This window comes from Hyla sarda, chromosome 4, assembly GCF_029499605.1.
Source record: "Hyla sarda isolate aHylSar1 chromosome 4, aHylSar1.hap1, whole genome shotgun sequence".
Lineage (NCBI taxonomy): Eukaryota > Metazoa > Chordata > Amphibia > Anura > Hylidae > Hyla > Hyla sarda.
In genome coordinates this window covers 349,209,672-349,234,657 of record NC_079192.1, presented here as the reverse complement: position 1 = coordinate 349,234,657, position 24,986 = coordinate 349,209,672, and the positions used below count along the sequence as shown (strand labels likewise).

The following is a 24,986-nucleotide window of genomic DNA, read 5'->3' as shown; positions in this document are numbered from 1 at the left end:
AAATTTCAATGGTCTCCTCATGCTTCTGCCAACTCCAGGCTGTGCCATTCAGGCACTATATGGTTTACAGATGCTGCTGGGTCTGGGACTAAAAATGTTTTATGGTAGCACTAGCTACCCAAAATCTTCAATTTAAATTTCAAAATTCGTCTTTTAATCTTAGGTATTGTGAAGCCCTAGTGTCTCCTCATTCTACTGCCAACTCCAGGCTGTGCTATTCAGCCACTATATGGTCTCCTCATGCTGCCGACACCTCCACGCTGTGTCATTCAGCCACTATATGGTCTCCTCATGCTGCCAACACCTCCACGCTGTGTCATTCAGCCACTATACGGTCTTGTCATGCTGCCAACACCTCCACGCTGTGCCATTCAGCCACTTTATGGTCTCCTCATGCTGCCAACACCTCCACGCTGTGTCATTTAGCCACTATATGGTCTCCTCATACTGATGCCACCTCCAGGCTCTGTCATTCTGCCGCTCTGCAGCAGTGATTCTAAAAGTGATGCCGGTAATCTGCATGTCATTCTGAATAACAATATTATTTCACTACCCCAGCACACTCCATATACATGTTAGGACAAAGCAAAGTGTTCTACACCCCTATTGAGGCTCACTGTATTCCAGAAATAGCCGTTTTTAATATAGATTTGCCACAAATAAATTCGGATGAAACCAAATTTTTTCGAAAAATTAAGCGATTCGTCTGAATAAAATTTCCAAAAGTTCGCTCATCTCTAATAATAATAATAATAATGTAAATGCACTTCATTTGCCTATTGAACTTGTGGTTGCTCTCAACTCAGATATAAAACTAAGGATATGAAATATGATTTAAACATTAAATATTGGTTCACATTCTTGGGGTCAGATTCATGGCTGAGATGTGTATCCATTGTTCTATCATTGAACCATAAAACAAACAAAAGAGAGTGAATAACCATAAATGTAAAGGTTTGTGTTATTTGTGTTATTTATTTTATAACAGTTCTACCTGTTTGTATGTCATCTTTTAACATATTAAAGGGGTACTCTGATGGAAAACTTTAAATTTTTGTAAAATCAACTGATGCCAGAAAGTTAAACAGATTTGTAAATTACTTATATTAAAAAAACTTATTCCTTCCAGTACTTATTAGCTGCTGAATAGTACAGAGGAAATTATTTTCTCTTTGGAACACAGAGCTTTCTGCTGACATCACGAGCACAGTGCTCTCTGCTGACATCTCTGTCCATTTTAAGAACTGTCCAGAGTAGGAGAAAATTCCCATAGCAAACATATGCTGCTCTGGACAGTTCCTAAAATGACCAGAGATGTCAGCAGAGAGCCCAATGTTCCAAAAAGAAAATCATTTCCTCTGTAGAATTCAGAAGCTAATAAGTACTGGAAGGATTAATAGTGTGATACCATTGTTGCACAAAAATAGCTCAGGTGGATGTCACGCTTACCAAAATGGGTTACACTACAGCAAGTGCAACAATGGATCAAGGCGTAGAAATCAAGGAAATGAGGTGTCCGCAGCCACTCCACGTCTCGTAAGGTGCAGATACAACAGGGGTAGAACTCCAAGGTGTAGACGGGATAAAAGGGAGCTGGACAACCAGGTAACTAGACCAAACGTTTATTCACCCATAATGCAATGTGTTTCACAGCACAGTTGCTTCATCAGGCATCCCTGATGCCTGATGAAGCAGCTGTGCTGTGAAACGCGTTGCATTATGAGTGAATAAACGTTTGGTCTAGTTACCTGGTTGTCCAGCGCCCTTTTATCCCGTCTACACCTTGGAGTTCTACCCCTGTTGTCTCTAAGATTTTTTTTATAGAAGTAATTTACAAATCTGTTTAACTTTCTGGCACCAGTTGATTTATAAAAAAAAAAAAAAAAGGTTTCCACTGGAGTACCCCTTTAAAGGAAATCTTTCATCAGTATCACCCGCACTAACCTCTCATACAGGTTTGTGGTTCGAGTGATACTGATCAAAATTATACTTACAATGTCCTGAATGGCGCAGCCATTGCGCCGTTATAGCTGTTTTTCTTTTTATGGAAATGAGGTCCCTCGAGCACGGGCGCAGTGAGGACCGAAGCTCCGAGCACCCCACGTGATCTTCTGCCGGATGGGTGCTCCACTCGGCTCATCAATTTGCATGGCCTCCCTCCCTGCTCTTGTGGCAGGTTTTTGCAACGGTGCAAGCGCCGCTTCCAGAGTACATCAGTTTCAGACCCATTCAGTCTCATGCCTTCGTGCATCCTCACACTTCACTGATGGCCAGAGGAATGAGGCTGAAACTGACCCCGCTTCCGGGTGTACTCTGGAAGCGGCACATGCGCCTTGGCTAAAACCTGCCGTGAGAGCAGGGAGGGAGGCCGTGCATATTGATGACCTGGGCGGAGTGCCTTCCCAGCAGAAGATCATGTGGGGTGCCCGGAGCTCCGGTCCTAACTCCACCCGAGCCCGAAGGACCTCATTTACAGGAAAAGCAAAACAGCAATAACACCGCAATGGCTGGGCCTTTAAGGAAATTTTAAGTATAATTTTGATCAGTATCACCAGCATTACAAGCCTGTATGACAGGTAAGTGCGGGTGATACTGATGACAGATTTCCTTTAACAGCATGGTTGAAGAGCAGAATGTGTATGCTTTGGGTATCTATATATCCAGAACTTGGTAGGTTGCGGGAATTAGTTGTGAAACAAAGGTGTGTGGGCTATGTTGGAGTGCAATCTTTCGTGCCTATCTTACTAAATGAGTGAATGGTTAGTGCAAAACCGATGGCGTGTTCACATGTTCAGGTTTTTCATTGCAATTACTGAATACAAAGCTAGGAGTTAGCACTCTGATTTGTATTTTACATAACATTTGGTTTGACCTGGCTTGTCTGACTTCTCCTATATGCATGTGCACCTATCCCAGTGCAGGGACCGTCACCCAGTTGAGGGCCATGGCTTATAGTGGATCACCAAAGCAGTTAGGGACAGAAACAGAGTTTAGCTTACTGTTCCCTACTAGTGTTGAGCGGCATAGGCCATATTCGAATTCGCGAATATTCGCGAATATATGGACGAATATTCGTCATATATTCGCGAATATTCGCATATTCGTTATATCCTTGTTTTATTTTCGCATTTGCGAATATTCGCGTATACGAAAATTAACATATGTGAATATTCGCATATGCGAACATTAGCATATGCTAATTTTCGCATATGCGAATTTGCGCGCGCCAGTCTCACACAGTAGTATTACAGCCTTCTTTACACCACACAAGCTGGAAGCAGAGAGGGATGATCACTGTGAGGTGTACTGTGAAAAAAAAAAAAAACGAATATTCGTAATTACGAATATATAGCGCTATATTCGCGAAATTCGCGAATTCGCGAATATGCGATATTCGCGAATAATATTCGAATTGCGAATATTCGTGAGCAACACTATTCCCTACCTGACGTGACAACCAAGTTCACCTTCCAGTGGTTACAGCATAAAAAGGTGAAGGTTCTGGAGTGGCCATTATAGTCTTATGAGTCTAATATCATCACAAAACCTGGTCATTTCTCAATTGCGTGGGTTATGCAAGATGGCCAAAGACTTTGCATGACCTAGAAGCATTTTGCCAAGATAAATGAGCAGCTATATCACCTGCAAGAATTCAGGGCCTCAAAGACAACTATTACAAAAGACTGCACACTGTCATTGATGCTAAAGTCGGCAATATATTACATTAAGAACTTAAAAGGGTATTCCAGGCCAAAACTTTTTTTATATATATCAACTGGCTCTGGAAAGTTAAATAGATTTGTAAATTACTTCGATTAAAAAATCTTAGTCCTTCCAATAGTTATTAGCTTCTGAAGTTGAGTTGTTGTTTTCTGTCTAACTGCTCTCTGATGACTCCTGTCCCGGGAGCTGTGCAGTTCCTATGGGGATATTTTCCCATCATGCACAGCTCCCGGGACGTGACATCATCAATGAGCAGTTAGACAGAAAACTTCAGAAGCTAATAACTATTGGAAGGATTAAGATTTTTTTATCGAAGTAATTTACAAATCTGTTTAACTTTCCGGAGCCAGTTGATATATAAAAAAAGTTTTTGCCTGGAATACCCCTTTAAGGTATGCTGACTCTAAAAAATAAAATGTGTTTTTCCTGCTCACTCATATTTTATTTAAAAATGGTACATATGTTACAAATTCTCTAAGGGTATGCAAACTTTTGAGCACAACTATATTGCATTAACAATAAATTGTGGGCAGTATATATATATATATATATATATATATATATATATATATATATTAAAAAAATTTAGTTAACTTTTTGCAGTTTAGAGAGGTTGCACTGTGGACAGTAATTTACAGGGTATTATTTACCTGAAACATTCAATACACATGAAAGTTTAATAGAGGCTGAATAAATGATTCATAAGCAGAATATCTAAGAAATCTTATATAAATAGTTGAACACCCGAATGAATGCAGTGTGCGAGTGCAGGGTCCAGAGCAGAAAGAGAGGTGTCCACTTGTTTCTACTTGTTTTATACTTGTGTCTGTGAGCTCATGTTTAGTATGTCATCTGCATTAACCAAATCCTTGGTGATAAAACTTAATCCCTTAAGGACTGAGCCCTTTTTCACCTTAAAGGGGTACTCCACCCCTAGCATCTTATCCCCTATCCAAAGAATAGGGGATAAGATGTCAGATCGCCGGGGTCTCGCTGCTGGGTAATGACGCACTGTGCGTAATGACGGGCGTGGGGTCATTGCGACCATCACGCCCCCTACCATGTACTTGCATTAAGGGGGCGGATCGTGACATCACGAGGGGGCGGAGCCGTGATGTCACGATGCTCCGGCACCTGTATCGCCGGTCATTACGCACAGAGCGAGCGTGCTCTGTGCAGTAATGATAGCGGGGTGCTGCAGCGGAGATCCCAGGGGTCCCCAGCAGTGGGACCCCCGCGATCTGACATCTTATCCCCTATCCTTTGGATAGGGGATAAGATGTCTAGGGGCTGAGGACCCCTTTAAGGACTGAGCCCTTTTTTTGCAATTCTGACCACTGTCACTTTATGCATTAATAACTCTGGGATGATTTTGCTGTTTGTTCTGATTCCGAGAATGTTTTTTTGTGACATATTCTACTTTAGCATAGTGGTAAATTTTCATCGTTACTTGCATCCTTTCTTGCAGAAAATTTCCAAAATGTCATGAAAATTTTGAAAATTTTGCATTTTTCTAACTTTGAAACTCTCTGCTTGTAAGAAAATTGGATATTCCAAATACATTTTAAATTGATTCACAAATACAATATGTCTTCTTTATGTTGGCATCAGAAAGTTGACATGTTTTTACTTTTTGAAGACATTAGAGGGCTTCGAAGTATAATAGCAATTTTCCAAATTTTCATGTAAATTTCTAAATCTGAATTTTTCAGGGAACAGTTAAGTTTGAAGTGGATTTGAGGGGCCTTTCTGTGAGAAATACCCCATAAATGACCTTATTATAGAAACTACACCCCTCAAAGTATTCAATATGACATTCAGAAAGTTTGTTAACCCTTTAGGTGTTTAAGAACAATAGCAGCAAAGTGGAGGAGAAAAATCAAAATCTGCATTTTTTACAGTAACATGTTCCTGTAGCCCCATTTTTTTCCGTTTTTAAAAGTGTTATAAGGCGAAAAAGACCCCCAAAATTCGGAGCTCATTTACTCTTAAGTATGGAAATACCTCATATGTTGACATAAAGTGCTCTACGGGCTCACAACATGGCTCAAGAGGGAAAGAGAAACTGTGGGAATTTTGCTGTCATGGTTTTTGGAGGCCATTTTGCAATTAGGAAGCCCCCATGGTGCCAGAACAGCAAAATAACCCCACATGGCATACTATTTTTGAAACTACACCCCTCAAGGAATGTAACAAGGGGTATAGTGAGCCTTTACACCTGACAGGTGTTTGACGACTTTGTGTTGAAGTTGGACGTGAAAATGGAAAATTTGATTTTTAACACTAAAATGATCGGGTTACCTCAAATTTTTATTTTTCACAAGGGGTAATAGGTGAAACTGGGCCACAAAATTTAAAGCCCAATTTCTCCCGATTAAGAAATGCCTCATATGTGGACGTTAAGTGCTTTGCTGGTGCACTACAGGTCTCAGGGAAAAAGAATCACAATTGGACTTTTGGAGAGAGAATTTTGCTGAAATTGAAGTCGGGGGCCATGTGCATTTACAAACCTCCCATGGTGCCAGAACAGCAGTGTAAATGCTCACTGTACCCCTTATTACATTACTTGAGGGGTGAAGTTTCCAAAATGGGATCACATGTGGGGGGGGGGCACTTTTCTGGCACCAAAGGGGGGCTTTGTAAACACACATGGCCTTCAATTCCAGACACATTCTCTCTCCAAAAGCCAATGGCGCTCCTTCTCTTCTGAACACATTTTGGGGGGCTTTTTTCCTATTACCCCTTGTGAAAATTTAAAATTTGGGATAACACTGGCATTTTTGTGAATTTTTTTTTTATTTTCACGTCCAACTTTAACGAAAATTCTTCAAACACCTGTAGGGTGTTAAGGCTCACTATACCCCTTGTTACATTCCGTGAGGGGTGTAGTTTCCAAAATGGGGTCACGTGTTTTTTTTAAATTTATGTCAGAACCACTGTAGCTATCAGCCACCCCTGTGCAAATCACCTCAAATGTACATGGCGCTCTCACTCCTGAGTCTTGTTGAGAGCATTTTACATAATGGGTATTTCCGTACTCAGAAGAAATTGCGTTACAAGTTTTGGGGGTCTTTTTTTCCTTTTACTTCTTGTGAAAATTAAGTATGGGGCAACACTAGCATGTTAGTGTAAAAATTTACCAAAAATTACAATAACAGCTTTACCTTTTCATAAGGGGTAAAAGGAGAAAAAGACCCTCAAAATTTCTTAGGCAATTTCTCCCGAGTATAGAAATATGTGGCTCTAAACTGTTGGGGGGTGGGGGGGGGGGGGTAAATGTGTAGGGGTGTGTGTATATGTAGTGTTTTACTTTTTTATTTTGTGTAATGTAGTGTAGTGTTTTTAGGGTACATTCACACGGGCGAGGGTTCACAGCGAGTTTCCCGCTGGGAATTTGAGCTGCAGCTGAAAATTAGCTACATCTCAAAGTTGCACTGTTGCACAAAACTCACTGTAAGCCCCTGTCCGTGGGGGGGGGGGGGGCAAACCTACAGCTGTTGCAAAACTACAACTCCCAGCATGCCCTTTGGCTGTCCCTGCATGCTGGGGTTGAAGTTATGCAACAGCTGGAGGCACACTGGTTGCAAAACACTGAGAGTTTGTTACTTAACTCAAAGTTTCGCAACCAGTGTGCCTCCAGCTGTTGCAAAAGTACAACACCCAGCATGTACGGACAGCCAGAGCGCATGCTGGGAGTTGTAGTTTTCAACAGCTGGTGGCACACTGGTTCCTAAACACTGAGTTATGTAACAAACTCTTTGTTTCGCAACCAGTGTTCCTTCAGCTGTTGCAAACACTACAACTCTCAGCATGCAGTGACAGCAGAAGGGCATGATGGGACTTGTAGTTATGCAACAGCTGGATTCATACTACTACAACTTCCAGCATGCCCTTTGGCTGTCCGTGCATGCTGGGGGTTGTAGTTATGCAACATTTGGAGGCACACTGGTTGCAAAACACTGAGAGTTTGTTACTTTACTCAGCATTTCCCAACTCATGTGCCACCAGCTGTAGCAAAACTGCAATTCTCACCATGCATGGTCTGTCAGTGCATGCTGGGAGTTATAGTTTTGCAACAGCTGGAGGCACACGGGTTGGGAAACACTGAGTTAGGAAACAGACAATGTTTCCCAACCAGTGTGTCTCCAGTTGTTCCAAAACTACAGCTCCCAGCATGTCCAGACAGCCGAAGGGCATGTTGGGAGTTGTAGTTATGCAACAACTGGAGGACAACTGTTTGGAGACAACTGTGTAGTGGTGTCCAAACTGTAGCCCTCCAGATGTTGCAAAACTACAACTCCAAGCATGCTCAAATTGCCCAGGTATGCTGGGAGTTGTAGTTTGGCAACATCTGAAGGGCCAGATGTTGCCATACTACAACTCCCATCATGCCGGGGCAGTCTGGGCATGTTTGGAGTTGTAGGCTTGAAACATCTGGAGCGCTACACTTTGGACTCCTAACTGTTCTCTTCCAGATGTTGCAAAACTACAACTCCCAGCATGCTGAGCATAGGCGTGCGCACGGGGTATGCCTGGTCTGCCTGGGCACACCGTAATCAAGCATCAAACTTGAGGCTCTATCACCTCCATGCACCATCCCCCAAGGGGCCCCCTGCGGCCTGCTCAGTGGCGGATCAAGGGGGGGATCCGCCACTGAGCAGCCTGCAGGGGGCCCCATCACTTTCGGGACATCCCTGTGTCACGAAAGATCTTTTTAGGACACAAGGATGTCCGGGTACCTTTCTGCGGCCCCTCGTTAAAGGTATTATCCACCATAATATGATTTTAGTACCTACCTGGCAGGCAGTAATGGACATGCTTAGGAAGGATCTGCGCTTGTCTTGGGGCTAAATGGCTATGTTGTGAGATTACCATAACACTGTGGCTAGCTTTGTGTGACTTTGTATTTCCTGTTTGACTTTAGTTTTTTTTTTTACTACAAATCCCACAATGCCATTTTCCTCCCTCCCACACTCAGCCACCCCACCCATTGAAACAAAAGACCTGTGGTTTTCAATCAGGGTGCCTACAGCTGTTGCATTAGTTGGAGATTGATCCCTCCACCCATTGAAGCAGACAGGCTCCAGGTGACTAGTGAGTCAGGTCTCGGCTGCATTGCCAGCTGGGAAAAATCCGAGACAACAGTCATTTTGTATGCTGTTAAAAATAAATAGTGGGGAGAAAATCACAGAAGAATTGTGAGAAAACTGTCACACACAGGTACAGACACTATATTATGAAATACACTAACTTTACAGCCCCTGTAGCATAGTCAAATAAAAAAAATTCCTGGAATACCCCTTTAACTTAAAAAATGCGGGGGCCGCCGGGAGGTAGAGCACGCAGGGACGTCACTGATGTCCCGTGCGTTCGCACATAGGAGGAGGACACGCGCGCGCATGGTAAGTTACCTGCACTTCATCTTTAGTGCTCCGACCACCGCTCCTCCGGTCCTTCGGGACCTACCTCTATTGCCTATAGGCCATAACAGTAGATCGTGACCCCTGACCGGAGGAGCGTTGGTCGGAGCACGGAAGTGGGGGCAATACACAGGCATACAGCCTCCAGCCATACATTGTGGGGCAGCTATACTGCACCTAATGTTGGGGAAACTATACTGCACCTAATTTGGGGGAAACTATACTGCACCTAATGTGGGGGAACTATACTACACCTAATGTGGTGGAAACTATACTGCACCTAATGTAGGGGAAACTATTCTGCCAACCTAATGTGGGGGAACTATACTGCACATAATGTGGGGGAATTATACTGCACCTAATGTGGGGGAACTATACTGCACCTAATGTGGGGGAACTATACTGCACCTAATGTGGGGGAACTGTACTGCACCTAATGTGGGGAACTATACTGCCAACCTAATGTGGGGAACTATACTGCACCTAATGTGGGGGGAACTATACTGCACCTAATGTGGGGGAACTATACTGCACCTAATGTTGGGGAACTCTACTGCACCTAGTGTGGGGGAACTATACTGTGCCTAATGTGGGGGAACTAAACTGCCAGCCTAATATGGGGGAACTACAACCTAATGTGGAGGAATGTAGAAACATAGAATGTGTCGGCAGATAAGAACCATTTGGCCCATCTAGTCTGCCCAATAATCTGAATGCTATAAATAGTCCCTGGCCCTATCTTATATGAAGGATAGCCTTATGCTTATCTCATGCATGTTTAAACTCCTTCACTGTATTTGCAGCGACCACTTCTGCAGGAAGGCTATTCCATGCATCCACTACTCTCTCAGTAAAGTAATACTTACTGATAATACTTTTAAACCTTTGCCCCTCTAATTTAAAATGATGTCCTCTTGTGGTAGTTTTTCTTCTTTTAAATATGCTCTCCTTCTTTACCGTGTTGATTCCCTTTATGTATTTAAAAGTCTCTATCATATCCCCTCTGTCTCTTCTTTCTTCCAAGATATACATGTTAAGGTCCTTTAACCTTTCCTGGTAAGTTTTATCCTGCAATCCATGTACTAGTTTAGTAGCTCTTCTTTGAACTCTCTCTAGAGTATCTATATCCTTCTGGAGATACGGCCTCCAGTACTGCGCACAATACTCCAAATGAGGAACTATAACCTAATGTGGGGGAACTATACTGCCAACCTAATGTGGGGGAACTATAATGACAACCTAATGTGGGGAAACTATACTGACAACCTAATGAGGGAGGAACTATACAGACAACCTAATGTGGGGTGAACTATACTGCCAACCTAATGTGGGGGAACTATCCTGCCAACCTAATGAGGGGGACCTATACTGCCAACCTAATGTGGGGGAACTGCAACCTAATGTGGGGGAACTATGCTGCCAACCTAATGTGGGGGAACTATACAAAAATATAACATTTTACTATTCTGATACCTATAACTCTTTTATCTTTCTGTATAAGGGGATATATTTGAAGTGACCAAAAATGTGCAAATCTGGTTAATACACTATTACGACTTTTGGGGCCCCACTTTTGATTTTGCTCAGGGCCACGCTAAGCCTAAAAACGGCCCTGATGCAAGCGATATCGCCACACAGCGTAGGACGGACATGCTCCTCCTCCAGACCTCCCCGTTCACACGGAGGTGGAGTCATGGCAACAGAAGGGTTGGGGCTGCATGGCCAGGTGGTTACTGTGCAATACCAGTGGTATTACTCTAGGTATTCCCACTCTCCCAGAACGGCTTATGGCAGCCAATATCTGCTAGAGGTGATTTTTTTTTTCATTTTTAAATCATCAATTTGTAACAAATTGTGTAATTTATTGGTTATATAATTACTATTGTTATGATAGTCTACGCTAGCACAACCATTTTTCTATGGATTCTCTAGTTAGATAGTATCCCTAATGTTTTAGTTTAACAGCTTTAATGATAGCAGCTATTGTTTATTTATTTTATATACATATTTTTCAGGTTTTTTTTTCCTCAGCCATGTACAATAAGAGTTTATTTCTTCCTTAATGCTGCATTTTTATTTCATTTACTCATTCGTACAGCCTCAGTCAGACCCATCTGTGTCACATATTAATGGGGCAAATGGCTACCTACTGATAGTTTAGATTCAAATACAGGTGGTACTGATTTATTGTTTTAAATGTGCATGATACTACATATCGTTCACACAGAGCACCTGACCTGGGCTGGTTTACTGAGTGCAATTCACATAGAGATCATGAGCAAATTGTGCAGGTCTGTTTATGTATGTGAGCATGCAAGCAAGATTGTATTTGTGTGTATATGTGTGTATATACATATATATATATATATATATATATATATATATATACGCACGGCATGAGTTTGTGTTTTGGGGTGCACACCCTAATGCAATAGACTGCGCACGGCTATGATGCTGAGACTGTCCAGGCATGATGGGATTTGTAGTTCGGCAACATCTGAAGGGCCAGATGTTACAAAATCCAGGGGCGGGCAGAGCGGGGATTTCAACTTTAACCCCCCGCCCCCAACTGCCATTGGTCAGTTAGTCCTAACTGACCAATGGCAGGGGATAGGAGAAGGTGGCACCACTGCCACCTCACTCTTATCCTTCAGGATGATCGGGGATGTCTCTGACATCTCCAATCATCCCTATTTTCCGGGCTATCGGGTCACCAGAGACCCGATCAGCCCGGAATCTGAATTGATCAGCGATTTCCGGCAATCGCTGACATAGGGAGTCTCAGGAACCCCCAGGGTGTTGTCATGGAATGCCTGCTGAATGATTTCCCATGGACGTACCCATATGCCCTCAGTCAACAAGGACTCTAAAACGGGGGCGTATGGGTACGCCATCAGTCCTTAAGGGGTTAAAGGCTATGGGCACCTTTGAAAAGCTTTGTTTAATTTTTGCTTTGTACTTATTATGGTGCAAAAAAAAAATACATCTTTATTAAAAGTTTTACTTACTTTTGCTTTGATAGTTTCTGCAGCTTGCTATGTGAGCTCTATTTTTTCTCTATGTTCCAGTTTTTCTCCGGCCTGTGTGATCTGTCCAGCAAGGTATTTCTGAACCATCCACTCTTTGAGCTGGTGTGTAAATCACTTTTTCCTCAGCTATCCATGACACTCAGAGAGCAAAAAGTCCATCGGATGGCTTTCTCTCTCTCTATCTTTACAGTTTTTATTGCTTATTTCTCATAACAGTACTAACCATATTTTTTTAAATGTTCATGTTTTGAAATGTGTATGTTTATAGAAACTATTTTGTTTCGCTAAGTTTATATATTTATTATAAGCTAATTTAATGCTGAATTTATTAATTCATATATCTGCACTACAAAAATGATGCTGTGAATACCACGGTTATGATTAGGCTACACTACAGGAAGCAATTATAGCCTTAATTAATTTCTTTTTTATTTGATGGATGCCTCAATTGTACAAGGCTTTCCAAACAGTGCCACAGTTTTTTCAGATTTTCAGACCCATTAGAATTGCATTAACCTATACTTAAATCACATAGCTAGTTTACAGAACAGTTGCTAAAGTTTTGTTCATGTTGAAAGAAACCAAAGTCACTAATAAGCAAAGCAGGAAAACACTGAAAAAGCACAAAATCTGCAGATTTTTTCTTTTTTCTTTTAAGAGCCAAGGAACATGCTCTATAACTCAAGTGCAGAAAAAATGCTGTGTCTCAAATAAAAAAGATCTGAAGACATAAAAGTGAACAGGGTACACCTGGTGTTCAAAAACGATAAAGAGTAGACTATCAAATCTTGGACTAAGATGTAGATTTCACAGAAAAAAAACCTTATGTGTATGTATGGCAGTGACAAGTGTGCAAAAGAACACTTTGAATGGACAGATCAGTTATATGTGGTCAGTTATTTAGAGTGATGCAGTGATATTATGGCAACAAGGATATACATAGTAGTTCTCTGATGCCACATTTTGGAAGTAGCTTCCATTCAAATGTATGCTAGGCTTCTTTAAGAAGCCTTAGAATATGACTGGGGAATTAACAAAATAATTCTCTTCAATGTATTCTCCAAATACATTATATATAGATTCACATATACAATAAGTCTACTTTATGTTAGCATCATAAAGTTGACATGTTTTTACTTTTTGAAGACATTAGAGGGCCTCAAAGTTCCTTTCTGTGAGTGAGAAATACTCCATAAATGACCCCATTATAGAAACTGCACCCCTCAAAGTATTCAAAATGACATTCAGAAAGTTTGTTAACCCTTTAGGTATTTCAAGGAATAGCAGCAAAGTGAAGGGGAAAATTCAAAATCTTAATTTTTTACACTTGCATGTTCTTGTAGTGCCATTTTTAAAAAATTTTAACAAGGGGTAAAAGGAGAGAAATCCCCCAAAAATTGTAACCCAATTTCTCTCGAGTAAGGCAATACCTGATATGTGGATGTAAAGAGTTCTGAGGGCGCAGTAGAGGGCTCAGACGGAAGGAGCGACAATGGGTTTTGGAGAGTGAATTTTGCTGAAATGGTTTTTGGGGGGCATGTCGCATTTAGGAAGCCCCTATGGCGCCAGAAGAGCACAAAAAAAAAAACCCACATGGCATACTATTTTGAAAACTAGACCCCTCAAGGAACGTAACAAGGAGTACAGTGAGCCTTAAAAACCCCACAGGTGTTTGACGACTTTTCATTAAATGTGTAAATTAATTAATTTATTATTTTCACTAAAATGCAGTTTTTTCCCCAAATTTTAAATTTCTGCAAGGGGTAATAGGAGAGATGGACCCGGATACAAGAATTACGCTTGCCTCCTCCACTAAAATTACCCTACAGCAATGTACAGGGGGGGGGGGGGGTAAACCTACAGCTGTTGCAAAACTACAACTCCCAGCATGCCCTTTGGCTATCTGTGCATGCTGGGGGTTATAGTTATTTGACAGCTGGAGGCACACTGGTTACAAAATACAGAATTTGTTTCTTAACTCAGTGTTTCGCAACCAGTGTGCCTTCAGCTGTTGCAAAACAACAATTCCAAGCATGAACGGTCTACCAATGCATGCTGGAAGTTGTAGTTTGCAACAACTGGAGGTATACTGGTTGCAAAACACTGAGTTAGGTAACAAACTCTGTGTTTCGCAACCAGTGTGCCTTCAGCTGTTGCAAAACTACAACTCTCAGCATGCACTTACAGCCAAAGGGCATGCTGGGACTTGTAGTCATGCAAAAGCTGGAGGCACACTACTGCAACTCCCAGCATGCCCTTTGTGCCAATGAGCCTCCAGATGTTGCATAATTACAACCCCTGCATGCACAAACTACCAAAGGGCATGCTGAAAGTTGTAGGTGTGCCATCTGCTGTTGCCTTTTGCGCATGCTGGGAGTTATTACTAAGCAACAGCCTTACCTCCTGCTTCTACACTCTGAGGATCCTCCTGTTTCCACTCCTTGGGGCCCCGATCCCTCCGTCGATGTCAGGGATCAGGGGCCCCACGCCAGGTAATGACTCCCGGCACCCTCTGGAATAGGAGCAGAGCGGGTGCTCTTACAGGACACCCCCACAGCAGGAGTCCTGATCATAAGGTGGCACCAATGCCACCTCACTTCTACTGCTAAAGACTTATGGGTGCCGTCTCAGTCGGCACCTATCATCCTTTTTTTTTCTGGGTCACCGAGGACCCCATTGTCCCGAAATTGCCGTTAATTTGGGGGGGTCTCAGGACCCCCCCAAGCATTGTCACTGGATGCCTGTGAGCAGATGCCTGGATGCCAGCGAGCTGTGGGGACCGGAAATACTCAGGGCATACAGGTAAGCCCTGAGTCCTTAAGGATCAGGGATGCAGAGCGTATGCATACGCCCTGCATCCCCAGAGGTTAAACATTGTCATCAAAGTTTTAAACCTCTCTTTTGAGACTCATATTGTAAAAAACAATGGAAACCAAGCCTACATTTTGGGAAATAAGCAGAAAGTAATAGACTGGTTGAAAGAATTGCTAAACTTTGACAGATGTTTTGCACACTTATAATTTAAAAGAGTACATGAGACCTTTAATTAGGTACTCCACCCCTGGTAGTCCTTTGGATAGGGGATAAGATGTCTGATGTGGGTCTTCAGCTGCTGGGATCCACCGCGATCTATGGCATGGCACCCCAGTCATCCGATGCACTGAGGGAACTCCGCTCTGTGTTGGATGACGGGAGACCACAGCTGTCACATTCTTTCCATTCATGTCTATGGGAGGAGGCACGACGGCTATACATGAATAGAGGGGGCGTTGTGTGATGTCACAAACAGGAAAGCTCCAAGCTTTCCTATTCAGGATGCTGCAGTGCCTGCTTGGAGATCATGTGGGGTCCCAACCGCCAGACTGTCAGACATAATATCCCCTATCTTTTGGATTTACTCTTCAATTTACTATATAGTGTGTAACAAAGCCAGAAAAAACTAAATTTCACAATTTTTAAGTCCATCATCTGAAAAACTGACCGCCTAGTGAGGGCTCATTTTTTACGCCATGAATTGTAGTCTTTATCTGCACAAATTATACATAAATTAGTGTTATTGATCACTTTTTATAAAAACAAAATTCTGGTTTATGATATGGTTTTGGAATTTTTTTTTGTTTGTGCAGTTGACATGTGGGATCAATAACATTATATTTTAATAGCTTGGACAAGTATGTAAACATGAATACCAAATATGTTAACCCCTTGGTACCCCGCTAATACATGGCTCAGTTTAGACAGGTGGATAATCCGTTTGCTAAAGCTTATGGTGAGAAAAGAAAAAGGGGTCTGACTGGGTGCACACTATACTAGTGTGAGGGAGCAACCGTGTACACCGTCATTAAGATTTCTTTATTGTTAAAATGAGGACGACGTATTTCAAGAGATCCATCTCTCTTTGTCAAGTCCATCATGATAGACTTGACATGTTTAGAGTTGTGGGTCGGAGGCAGCTACTATATTTGATACAAGCGCACAAAGATGTTGAGCTCTAAGCCCAACAGCATCAGGTGAAAAGTTTCACTATTTTTCTTAATTGTGTTACTTAGGGTAACGATGTCTTTTTTTTGCTTGTCTATTGTCTCAGTCTAGACAGGGGCACACTTCCATAAAGTACAGTCAGAGGCACACGCATACTCAGTACAGTCTCAACGTACGATTAGTACAGTGAAGTGTAATTACTGTATATCTGTGTTTTGTATTTTCTGTTTTGAGGCCTGTTAAGACATGCAGTTTATGTCTGAACAGTTTCAGTGTTAACTTCTCTCTGGCAATGTGAGAGTTAATGTTTCCAGCCCTTCAGCACTGGGAGTGTATATAAGGCCTCTTCAGGTGTTGCTCTTGGCTGGTTATTACACCTTTTACTCTGTCCATGTTTCTTTGTCTGTCTGATCTCATTTCCTGTGTTTTACCATGGTTATCTGTCCCGTCTATGTTTTTGATATCTGGATTTTAGCCTGCTTTGTGAAGTACCTTGTGGGGTTTTAGTCTTCTTGCTTTGCATATATTTAGTGTTCCTTGTTTAGACCCGTGTTCAGATTCAATTCAGTTTTGCCTTAATTTTGTGTATCTCAGTCCATGTTTTCATTATGCCTTTGTATCACTCCTGTGTGACCTTGTTGGATCCTCAAGATAAAAAGGTGCAGGAGCGCTTCATGTGAAGAATCTTCGTGACAATCGTAGCAAGGTTAGAGTGACAAGAGACGCACTCACCTGATGCGGTTGTGCAGAGTCCAGGCACAACACTGACTATAGCAAACAAGGAAAGGAGGACCAGGGGCTACAGCGGCAGCGGCTTCCCACGCTGGATCACCGGCATGTACGAATACGGGAAAACACAAAGGAGGAGACTGGACGCTTGATATCGCGCTGCTGGAGACTTTCACTCCTGTAATCTCCAACTGACGCAATAATAAAGATCTTGTTGTGCACCTATCAATAATAGTCCTGTTTGGTGCATCCGATCTTTTGTACAGTGAGTCTCTCATACAACGGCTGTAAACACCTGATGTTTTTCCCGGGTGCTCCCCTTTCTCTCAGGCCAAAATAAGAGTTTAATGGCAGACATCAGTATCAGCAATCAGCATCTGTTCTATGTACATGAGTGGTGAAAAAGGCTAGCATCTGCTTTGATGTTCATCTGGAACATAGAACAGATGCTGATTGCTGATGTCTGCCATTAAACTCTTATACCGGCCGCAGAGAGGGGAGCACCCAGGAAAAACATCAGTTGTTTACAGTCGTATGAGAAACTCACTGTACAAAAGACTGGATGCTCCAAACAGGACTATTGTTGAGAGGTGCACAGTGAGATCTTTATTATTGCATCAGTTGGAGATTACAGGAATGAAAGTCTCCAGCAGCGTGATATCAAGCTTCCAGTCTCCTCCTTTGTGTTTTCCCGCACTTGTTGGATCCTGGAACTCCTAGGATAGAATCCTGTTCCAAGTTTTGTGCTAATTAGTCTATCTAGGAGTATGTTAGAGTCTGTGCCCGTGTTTCATGTATTTTTATTTATGTTTCCTCTTTGGCTGGTATCCGTTCCACACTGTTGAGTGTTCCTCTAGCAAGGAGTTATTATTGTCCACTCCTTTTATGGAGTTGGGTGTCTTTTGATTTCTTGATCTGTTTAGTGCTCTGACATTTAGTTGCATCTCCTGCTTTTGTCTGCTGTATACTTATACTTATTTCTAGTCTTGTTCATATTATCATATCTGCTGCTAATCTTGATTCTGGTTTCTGAACTGTATGTTAGATAATACAAGGCAGGATATAGCATACTATTTGTTGATTTGTAATATTCATGTTATGTTCCTTACTTGTTCCCCGACATGTACCGTTAAGTTTGTTTTGTTTGACTTGACACCCATTCACTGCAGAGCAGTATAGGGACCATCCTCGTGGTTGTCGAACCTTCGTTTAGGGCGGATGGGCAATAGGAAGGGACAGTGGTTGTAGGGACAGATAGGGCGCACTAACTCCCTGCTGTTCCCCTTTCATGACATCAAGGAAACGCACACGTATAATCCATTCAGTCAAGGACACACATAGGTTCAGTTCAGTCAGTGGCACATACATGTACATTTTAAATATTTTTTTACTTTCTTTTTTAAGTTTGTAAATTAAATTTTTTCTCATCTAAATTTTTTTCTTTACGTTTTACTTAATTTATTCCTCTCTCTCTTGATGTTGCTGTCAGCTGTCTCTTGCCCACTGCCTTCCCTTGCGTTCTGTTTCTTGCCCAATCCGGAAACCTTTTGTCTTCTGACTAATGGCTCCTTCTGACTAATGGCTCCCACTTTCTCTTTCTGACTGTTCCTGCTCTCCACCATCTTCTGGTCCCTATTCTCCATTGATGACCACTCTCTCTTGTTGGCCTACTGCCCACTGTCTGTCGTTACATGTTCTCTCTTACTATATATCAATCTAGTAAGCAAGTCCTGCACTATAACATGATGCTGACTAACTGTACAGCATGTTCAACCTGACAGATCTGCTTGAAAAAGCCCTCATGACTTTTAGTACCTGAGGACCAGGATTATTCTCAATTTGCCCAGGATTAAGAGTCAAAGGAGGTAATTTATTATGTGTTATTATAAAAATGTTGTGTAACGAATTAGTGTGCACCAAGTGCAGCTGGTCAGCATTTTTAAAGCTGCCTGCGCCTTTTTATAAATGCTGACTTCTAAGCTCATGTTTATGGAGCTTATGCGGAGTGCACTTGTCAGTTAGCCCAACTCTCTTACATGTGAAGGGTCCTGGCTGGAGTGCCTGTTGTGCAAAACTGTGCAACTTTTGCAAAAGATACACATAGTAAATCAGTGCATAAACTCTGCATCTAGGAAACCACGCCCACAAAATGCTGGGGAAAAAGGCATATATACTGGCGAATCCTGAATTTTGGAAATATATATATGCCAATCAGGGCCTTAGGAAAGGATCCCCGAAAGTTCCAAATCAGCATCATAAACCTTACCTATTATTACCTGTGTATCTTGACATGTTATATATTGAGATACTATATGTTGCAAAACTGTAGTATATTATAATGCTATCAAAAGGCTAGCAATGGCATTTTGCACTGTTTTAAATGGCCCATATAGTTCCTGTACTCATATTGGACTTTCTTCAAGTACATGCTTTGCTGCAACTTTTCTGATACTCGTTACCTTATACATTTTTTTTTACCATGAAGAATATATCCATTTACACGTCATTTAAGGTGTACAGTACTGCATCTGAGATGAAATACTTACTGTCACTGTCTATGTCATGGCTCATTTAGTAAAACACTATTGACTTAAATGTAATCTGCAGAGAAGGGCTGCAGAGACTGAAAGCAAGATTTTCTTTTATCAAGAAAAATAATGGTTCCAGAGACAAAACAAATATCTGGAGCTTGGTTCTGTGAGCAATCTGTATCAGTAAATAGGAAATATATGACTAGATTTTAATAAACCTATCCATATCACTATAAAACAGGCACACATTATTTTTAAATAACTCCCTTTGCAGCCCAGTACTGCTGAAATCATGCTTTTATATTCCCATAGCTCTTTGTTTTATCTCCTTTTATAGTTGAAATGTTGTATTTTATGAGTTATTACAATTTCATTTCACCCAGAAATTTTAACATTTTAACCCTATTTATGATGTAGGATTGTAAATGAACTGACGTACATCATTTACATTGAAGTCACAATGGCTTTCCAATGAGGAAATTAGCTTAGCTATAAAATCTACTTATTACTGAACATTATTATGGAATATACAATGTGGATTCATAGATTTTGCTTAATAATTTTTTGACAATCAAGGGACATCACTAAAGAAGGTGCAATTCTACTAGAAACTCACATAAGCATGTACAAGCCTTAGCATTAACCCCTTTAACCTTGATGAACAACCTGTTCTGAACGCTGGAGCTGGCGCCGGGAGCTCGTGGCGTCATATCCTCGCCCCCTCATGATGTCACGCCCTGCCCCCTCAATGCAAGTCTATGGGAAAGGGCGTGACATTGAGGGGCCAAAGCATGACATCATGAGGGGGCGGGGCTATGACGTCACGAGCTCCCAGCTCCAGCGTTCAGAACAGTTTGTTCCAAATGCTGAGCAGCGTAGAACCCCTTTAACACTCTTCTGTGCAGAGATGCTGGAAAGTAGCAGAGTCAGTTGATCTTAACATAGAAAAACCAACATCAAAAGGTTTCAATAGAAAGTTTCTTCTTCATTGAATTAAAATCCTGAAACATGCATCCACATAGAACTAGGATAAAATCTGAGGCATTCCAGCTACATGGTGTAAGAACCTGAAGGGTTAATCTGCACTGAGGTCTTTTGTTATTCTGGTTACTGTGGAAACGCCCTGTTCCCAGGATGGTCAGCTGACCTTGTTGGCTTCTCACCTGCTTAGCTCCCTATTTAAACCCTCAGTATTCATCCAGGCGTCACCTGTGAAAGAGCTCATACCCCTAGCTAGCGTTTGAATTGTATCTTATATTTCTGGCATATTTGACCAATTGGCTCCGCTCTCTGACTCCTCTCCTGTTTTTGCGATTTGGCTTTCTGTTATCTCTTGGATTACTGACTCGGCTTGTAGACTGTAACATATTGTGTGTTTGTTTAGTTATTATTTCTGTTAGTGTGTGTGGTTCCATACAATGTCCCAACCTCCGTCTGTATTGTAAGTTTATTTTGTTGACATTTTACTCCCTGCATTTATTCAGGCAGGGACTGTCACCATAGTTGTGGACCTGTCACCTAGGGTGGGTATGCCAGTAGGCAGAGTAAGTGGGAACGGCTGAGTTCAGGGCTTCACTCTTCCCTGCCCATATGTGACACATGGCCTTAGTCATAGATCTATGTCAAGGGTCATAAAGCCAAAACATGTCAGATATTTAACTTGTTCTATATGGATATATGTTTTAGATTGTAGATACAATAATAACAGGCTTTTTATTGGAATATTTTGATGTTAGATTTTGTATATTTATATAATGCTATATTCACAGAATGCAAAGTATAGGTGAAATTGTTTCCCAAAGTACCCAACAAAAATCTTGATTTCCTGATGTTAGAAATTCTGTGCAAAAAAAGAAAAAAAGCTTAATTAAGTGTGTAATAAGTTTCTATGTCTTTTAGGAGACACCTGCACTATGGCTGACTACAATCGACTCAAGAACATTCTTCTTGATCTTCAGGCTAATCGGAAAAAGCAAAGTAGCCTCCTGGGAGATAAAATTTCGCAAAAACGAGCACTCGTAGAGGATATGTTTAACTATTTGGATATAAACATTGATGGGCATCTAGACAGTTCTGAGCTGGCTCAGGTGGGTATAAAGTTGGTTGAAAATTGAATTATGAAATGAATCACATTCTTCATTCAATGTGTAAATTGATTATAACACGGTAGAATTCTTGTGAGAAAAACTGTTTGCAATTGCCTTCCTAACAAGAGAGGAAAAGGATGCTTTATGCCTCGAATGGAGAACACAACATCTTTTAAATGCTTTGGGAGTGGAAATATTGTATCTAAGAACATGTTAAAGTGCTCGGCAATCAAAAGAGCTTCTTTTACTCCTACTATATGTATTAATATGTCTCAAAGTCTCCATGCTCTCTGAATATACATATTTAGCAAACATATTCTGCATTAAAATTATACAAGGCAATATGACCAGTATCCCACAAATCATTTTAATATTCTGGCTACAGCTAAAGAAGCTTTCTGTTTTATCTTGTTTTTGTTCTTCAATTCCCAACTCAGCAATTCAAGCTAGAGATTTCAGAAAATGTTGTAGTCATAGGAGAACAGGCCTATTTTGATTTTGTACCTACTGTTTCTATTAAATTAATGTATAAGTATGCAAAACATGCATTTTTGGCCTAGACTAATTTTCAAGTCTTGAAAGGCATCACATACACATTGTGCTCTAAATTCTAGCAAAATAAAATACATTCTACAATTAATTGAATCATGACCTTGTTAAAGGTCATTTACAAAAGCTGGCAGAATTGCATTATTTATTAAATTATGATGGCCACCATTCTGAAGATAAAAAGTATGGATGGGTTAGGGTGTTTTTACACACAGCTTTTTTTTTTTGCCGGGGACCACTGCAGTTGTTAATACAGTTTTTGGACCAAAATAAGTTCTCAATAATATTATTTATTCCTATTAAATACATAGCTGGCTTGAAAAGCCATATTAAAAACTACAATGGCATATTTAAAAAATTTAAGTGAGACCACCATTATGCAGTTGTAAAATGTCACTTTTATTGTAAATGGAAAGTTAGGATGTATTAGAATGGGAATATTTTTTTTTTTTTGCTTAAAGGGGTTCTCCGGTGCTAAGACATCTTATCCCCTATCTAAAGGATAGGGGATAAGATGCCTGATCGCAGGAGTCCTGCCGCTGGGGACCCCCGTGATCTTGCACGCAGCACCCCGTAATCAGTCACGAGAGCGTGTTCGCTCCGGGTCTGATTACTGTCGATCACGGGGCAGACAGAGCGTGACTTCACGCCCCCTCCCATGGGCTTGCATTGAGGGGCGAAGTGTGACGTCACACGGGGGCGGAGGCGTGACATCACACGCCGCCGGCCCTGTGGTCGCCGGTAATCAGACCCGGAGCGAACACGCTCCGGGGACTGATTACAAACTGGGTGCCACATGCAAGATCCCGGGGGTCCCCAGCGGCGGGACTCCCGCGATCAGGCATCTTATCCCCTATACTTTGGATAGGGGATAAGATGTCTAAGCACCGGAGAACCCCTTTAATGTGATTTCTGCATGCAAGTGATATTTATTTATTCATTTGTAATATATTTTGATCTAGGACACTATCAATAACAGAAATGTACACATGGTAGGACATTATACACACAGCAGAGCCATGTAAATTGAGGTTATATTCTTTCAATATCCTGTATGTATTCTGGTCAATATTTTTACACAAAACAAGCAGTGAAACTGCACCTTTTTTCTCCTGTTTTGGATCACTTTCTTGTTTAGTAAAAATACTGACCAAATGAGGCTCAAAATATGGCTCCAAATACTATGTGAACATAGCCTTAGCCTGTACTATGAAATACCAAAATGTCTGCAGGTCCGTGCAGACTACGGATAAGCGAATCGAATCTGATGAATCCGTTTTAGTTACGAATTTGAGGAAAAATTTGCTTAACAATGAATCCGAATATCGCCGCAATTCAATGAAAGGAATCGCTTCATTAAACTCCATTTAGTGCACAGCTTGTATGACGTGACATCTTGATTTTAGCTGATGGGAAAAAGGACATTCAGATGTAAACATTTTCACAGAAAAAACTATAAACTGTTAAATCATGAGAGCAGTATCTACAATTTGCAGGTTTCTTGTTAAGTCACTACTCTTTTGCTATATAGGGATACTAGGATGTGTTGCAGGGAAACCCATGACTTCTCATACATTTTTCATTATTCTTTATAAAAATAATTTGAAGTGTTCGACATTGCAAGATGTTCCCCTGACAACAGTAATTCTTTCAGATGTCCCAAAGACAAGCTTTCCAATCAGCATGTTCAGAAGAGAATTGTTCCTGATAGAAGTAAAGCTACTGTTTAAAAATGTACTCCCAGCTCCTAAAGAATGCCGTAAATCTTCAATTCCAAGCAAAAGTCTTTAGTTAATTTCAACAAATACTGATTTTACAGGAATAAATAGCCTCTGTAGTGCAGGACAAACCATGAATTTTGTATGAAAGATTAACTCTAGCACGTCCAGATGGAATAAAACCAACAACCACAAGCGCTGTATCCCCAGCTCTCCCTTTAGAGATGCATGGAGGGGGCATGTTGGATACCGCTTTGTGGGGGGGTCAAAACAGCTCTGTACATGGAGCAGTGGTTGCCCCATGCATGGGGAGAGCAGGAGTTACAGGCAGGAGATTGTGGGGTGTCCCGCTTGATCTTCTGTGGATAAGGGTTAAGTTCTTTGGAGAGATATTGCAGGAGATGGTCAGGAGGTATACCGGAGGTGGATACAGTCTAAAAAAGGTAAGATGTGTTTGTTTTAAAATGTTCTCCTCTTTAAAATGGCAGACTTGGTTCAGTTGTTGTGCATTTATTTCAGGTTCCACTCTTTGGAGGTTTGGCTGCTGTCAGATCTGTAGACAGTTGTCCTTACTGCAGCAGGAAATTGCATTTTTGAAATCTGAGATGTTTAAATTATCTGTTAAACAGACTCAGATGGGGACTGCTGCAATGCCAATGCCACAGAGGACCCCTAGAAATGGCAGATGGGTTACTGTAGGTTCTGAAAGACTTAGAGTTGTGGATAGAAGACATGTCCCACAGTCTGTGGTTCTCCATAATTCATCTGCAGCACTCTCAGAATGTAAGGGCAACATGGATATTGGCTCAAGCACAGAGGGTGAGGAACCATCGACTTCTATGTCTAATGTATGCAAGACTGCAGCCAAGGAGAAAAAAGATAAAGTAAAGTCTGAAGGGAAGCAACTGTTGCTGGGTGATTCAATCATAAGAAGTGTGGGGCTTAAGGAAAATGGTTTTGTGAGATGTCTCCCGGGTGCTACTGCTAGAAGGGATATAAGATGTATTCTTAATATTGTTAAGCAAGCAAAGCAGGAAGGGGACATGGATGTTCTTGTCCAGCTAGGGACAAATGACCTGGCTTGTAATGAAGTTTCAGAGGTGAAGGAATCTTTTATCACACTTGGTAATGATTTACAGGATTTTGCATCCACTGTTTCATTTTCTGAAATTTTGCCTGTGCATAATGTTCAGAATAATAGGCAGAGGCACATTAAGGA

General features: G+C 41.4%; 1 protein-coding gene across 15 annotated transcripts in view; it reads left to right on the top strand.

The window, feature by feature from the left end:
• Positions 1-24,986, top strand: part of FSTL4 (follistatin like 4) — a 1,659,076-nt gene that overhangs the window by 1,232,293 nt on the left and 401,797 nt on the right. For 10 of the 15 annotated variants that reach the window (XM_056516583.1, XM_056516582.1, XM_056516581.1 and 7 more), the window contains one exon: positions 21,313-21,500. In XM_056516583.1, the coding sequence (XP_056372558.1) occupies positions 21,313-21,500 (188 nt within the window). Of the gene's footprint in view, positions 1-10,852; positions 10,954-14,572; positions 14,665-18,663; positions 18,748-20,647; positions 20,784-21,312; positions 21,501-24,986 lie in introns of those variants that run through there. The other 5 variants (XM_056516596.1, XM_056516595.1, XM_056516593.1 and 2 more) reach the window with 5 other exon arrangements.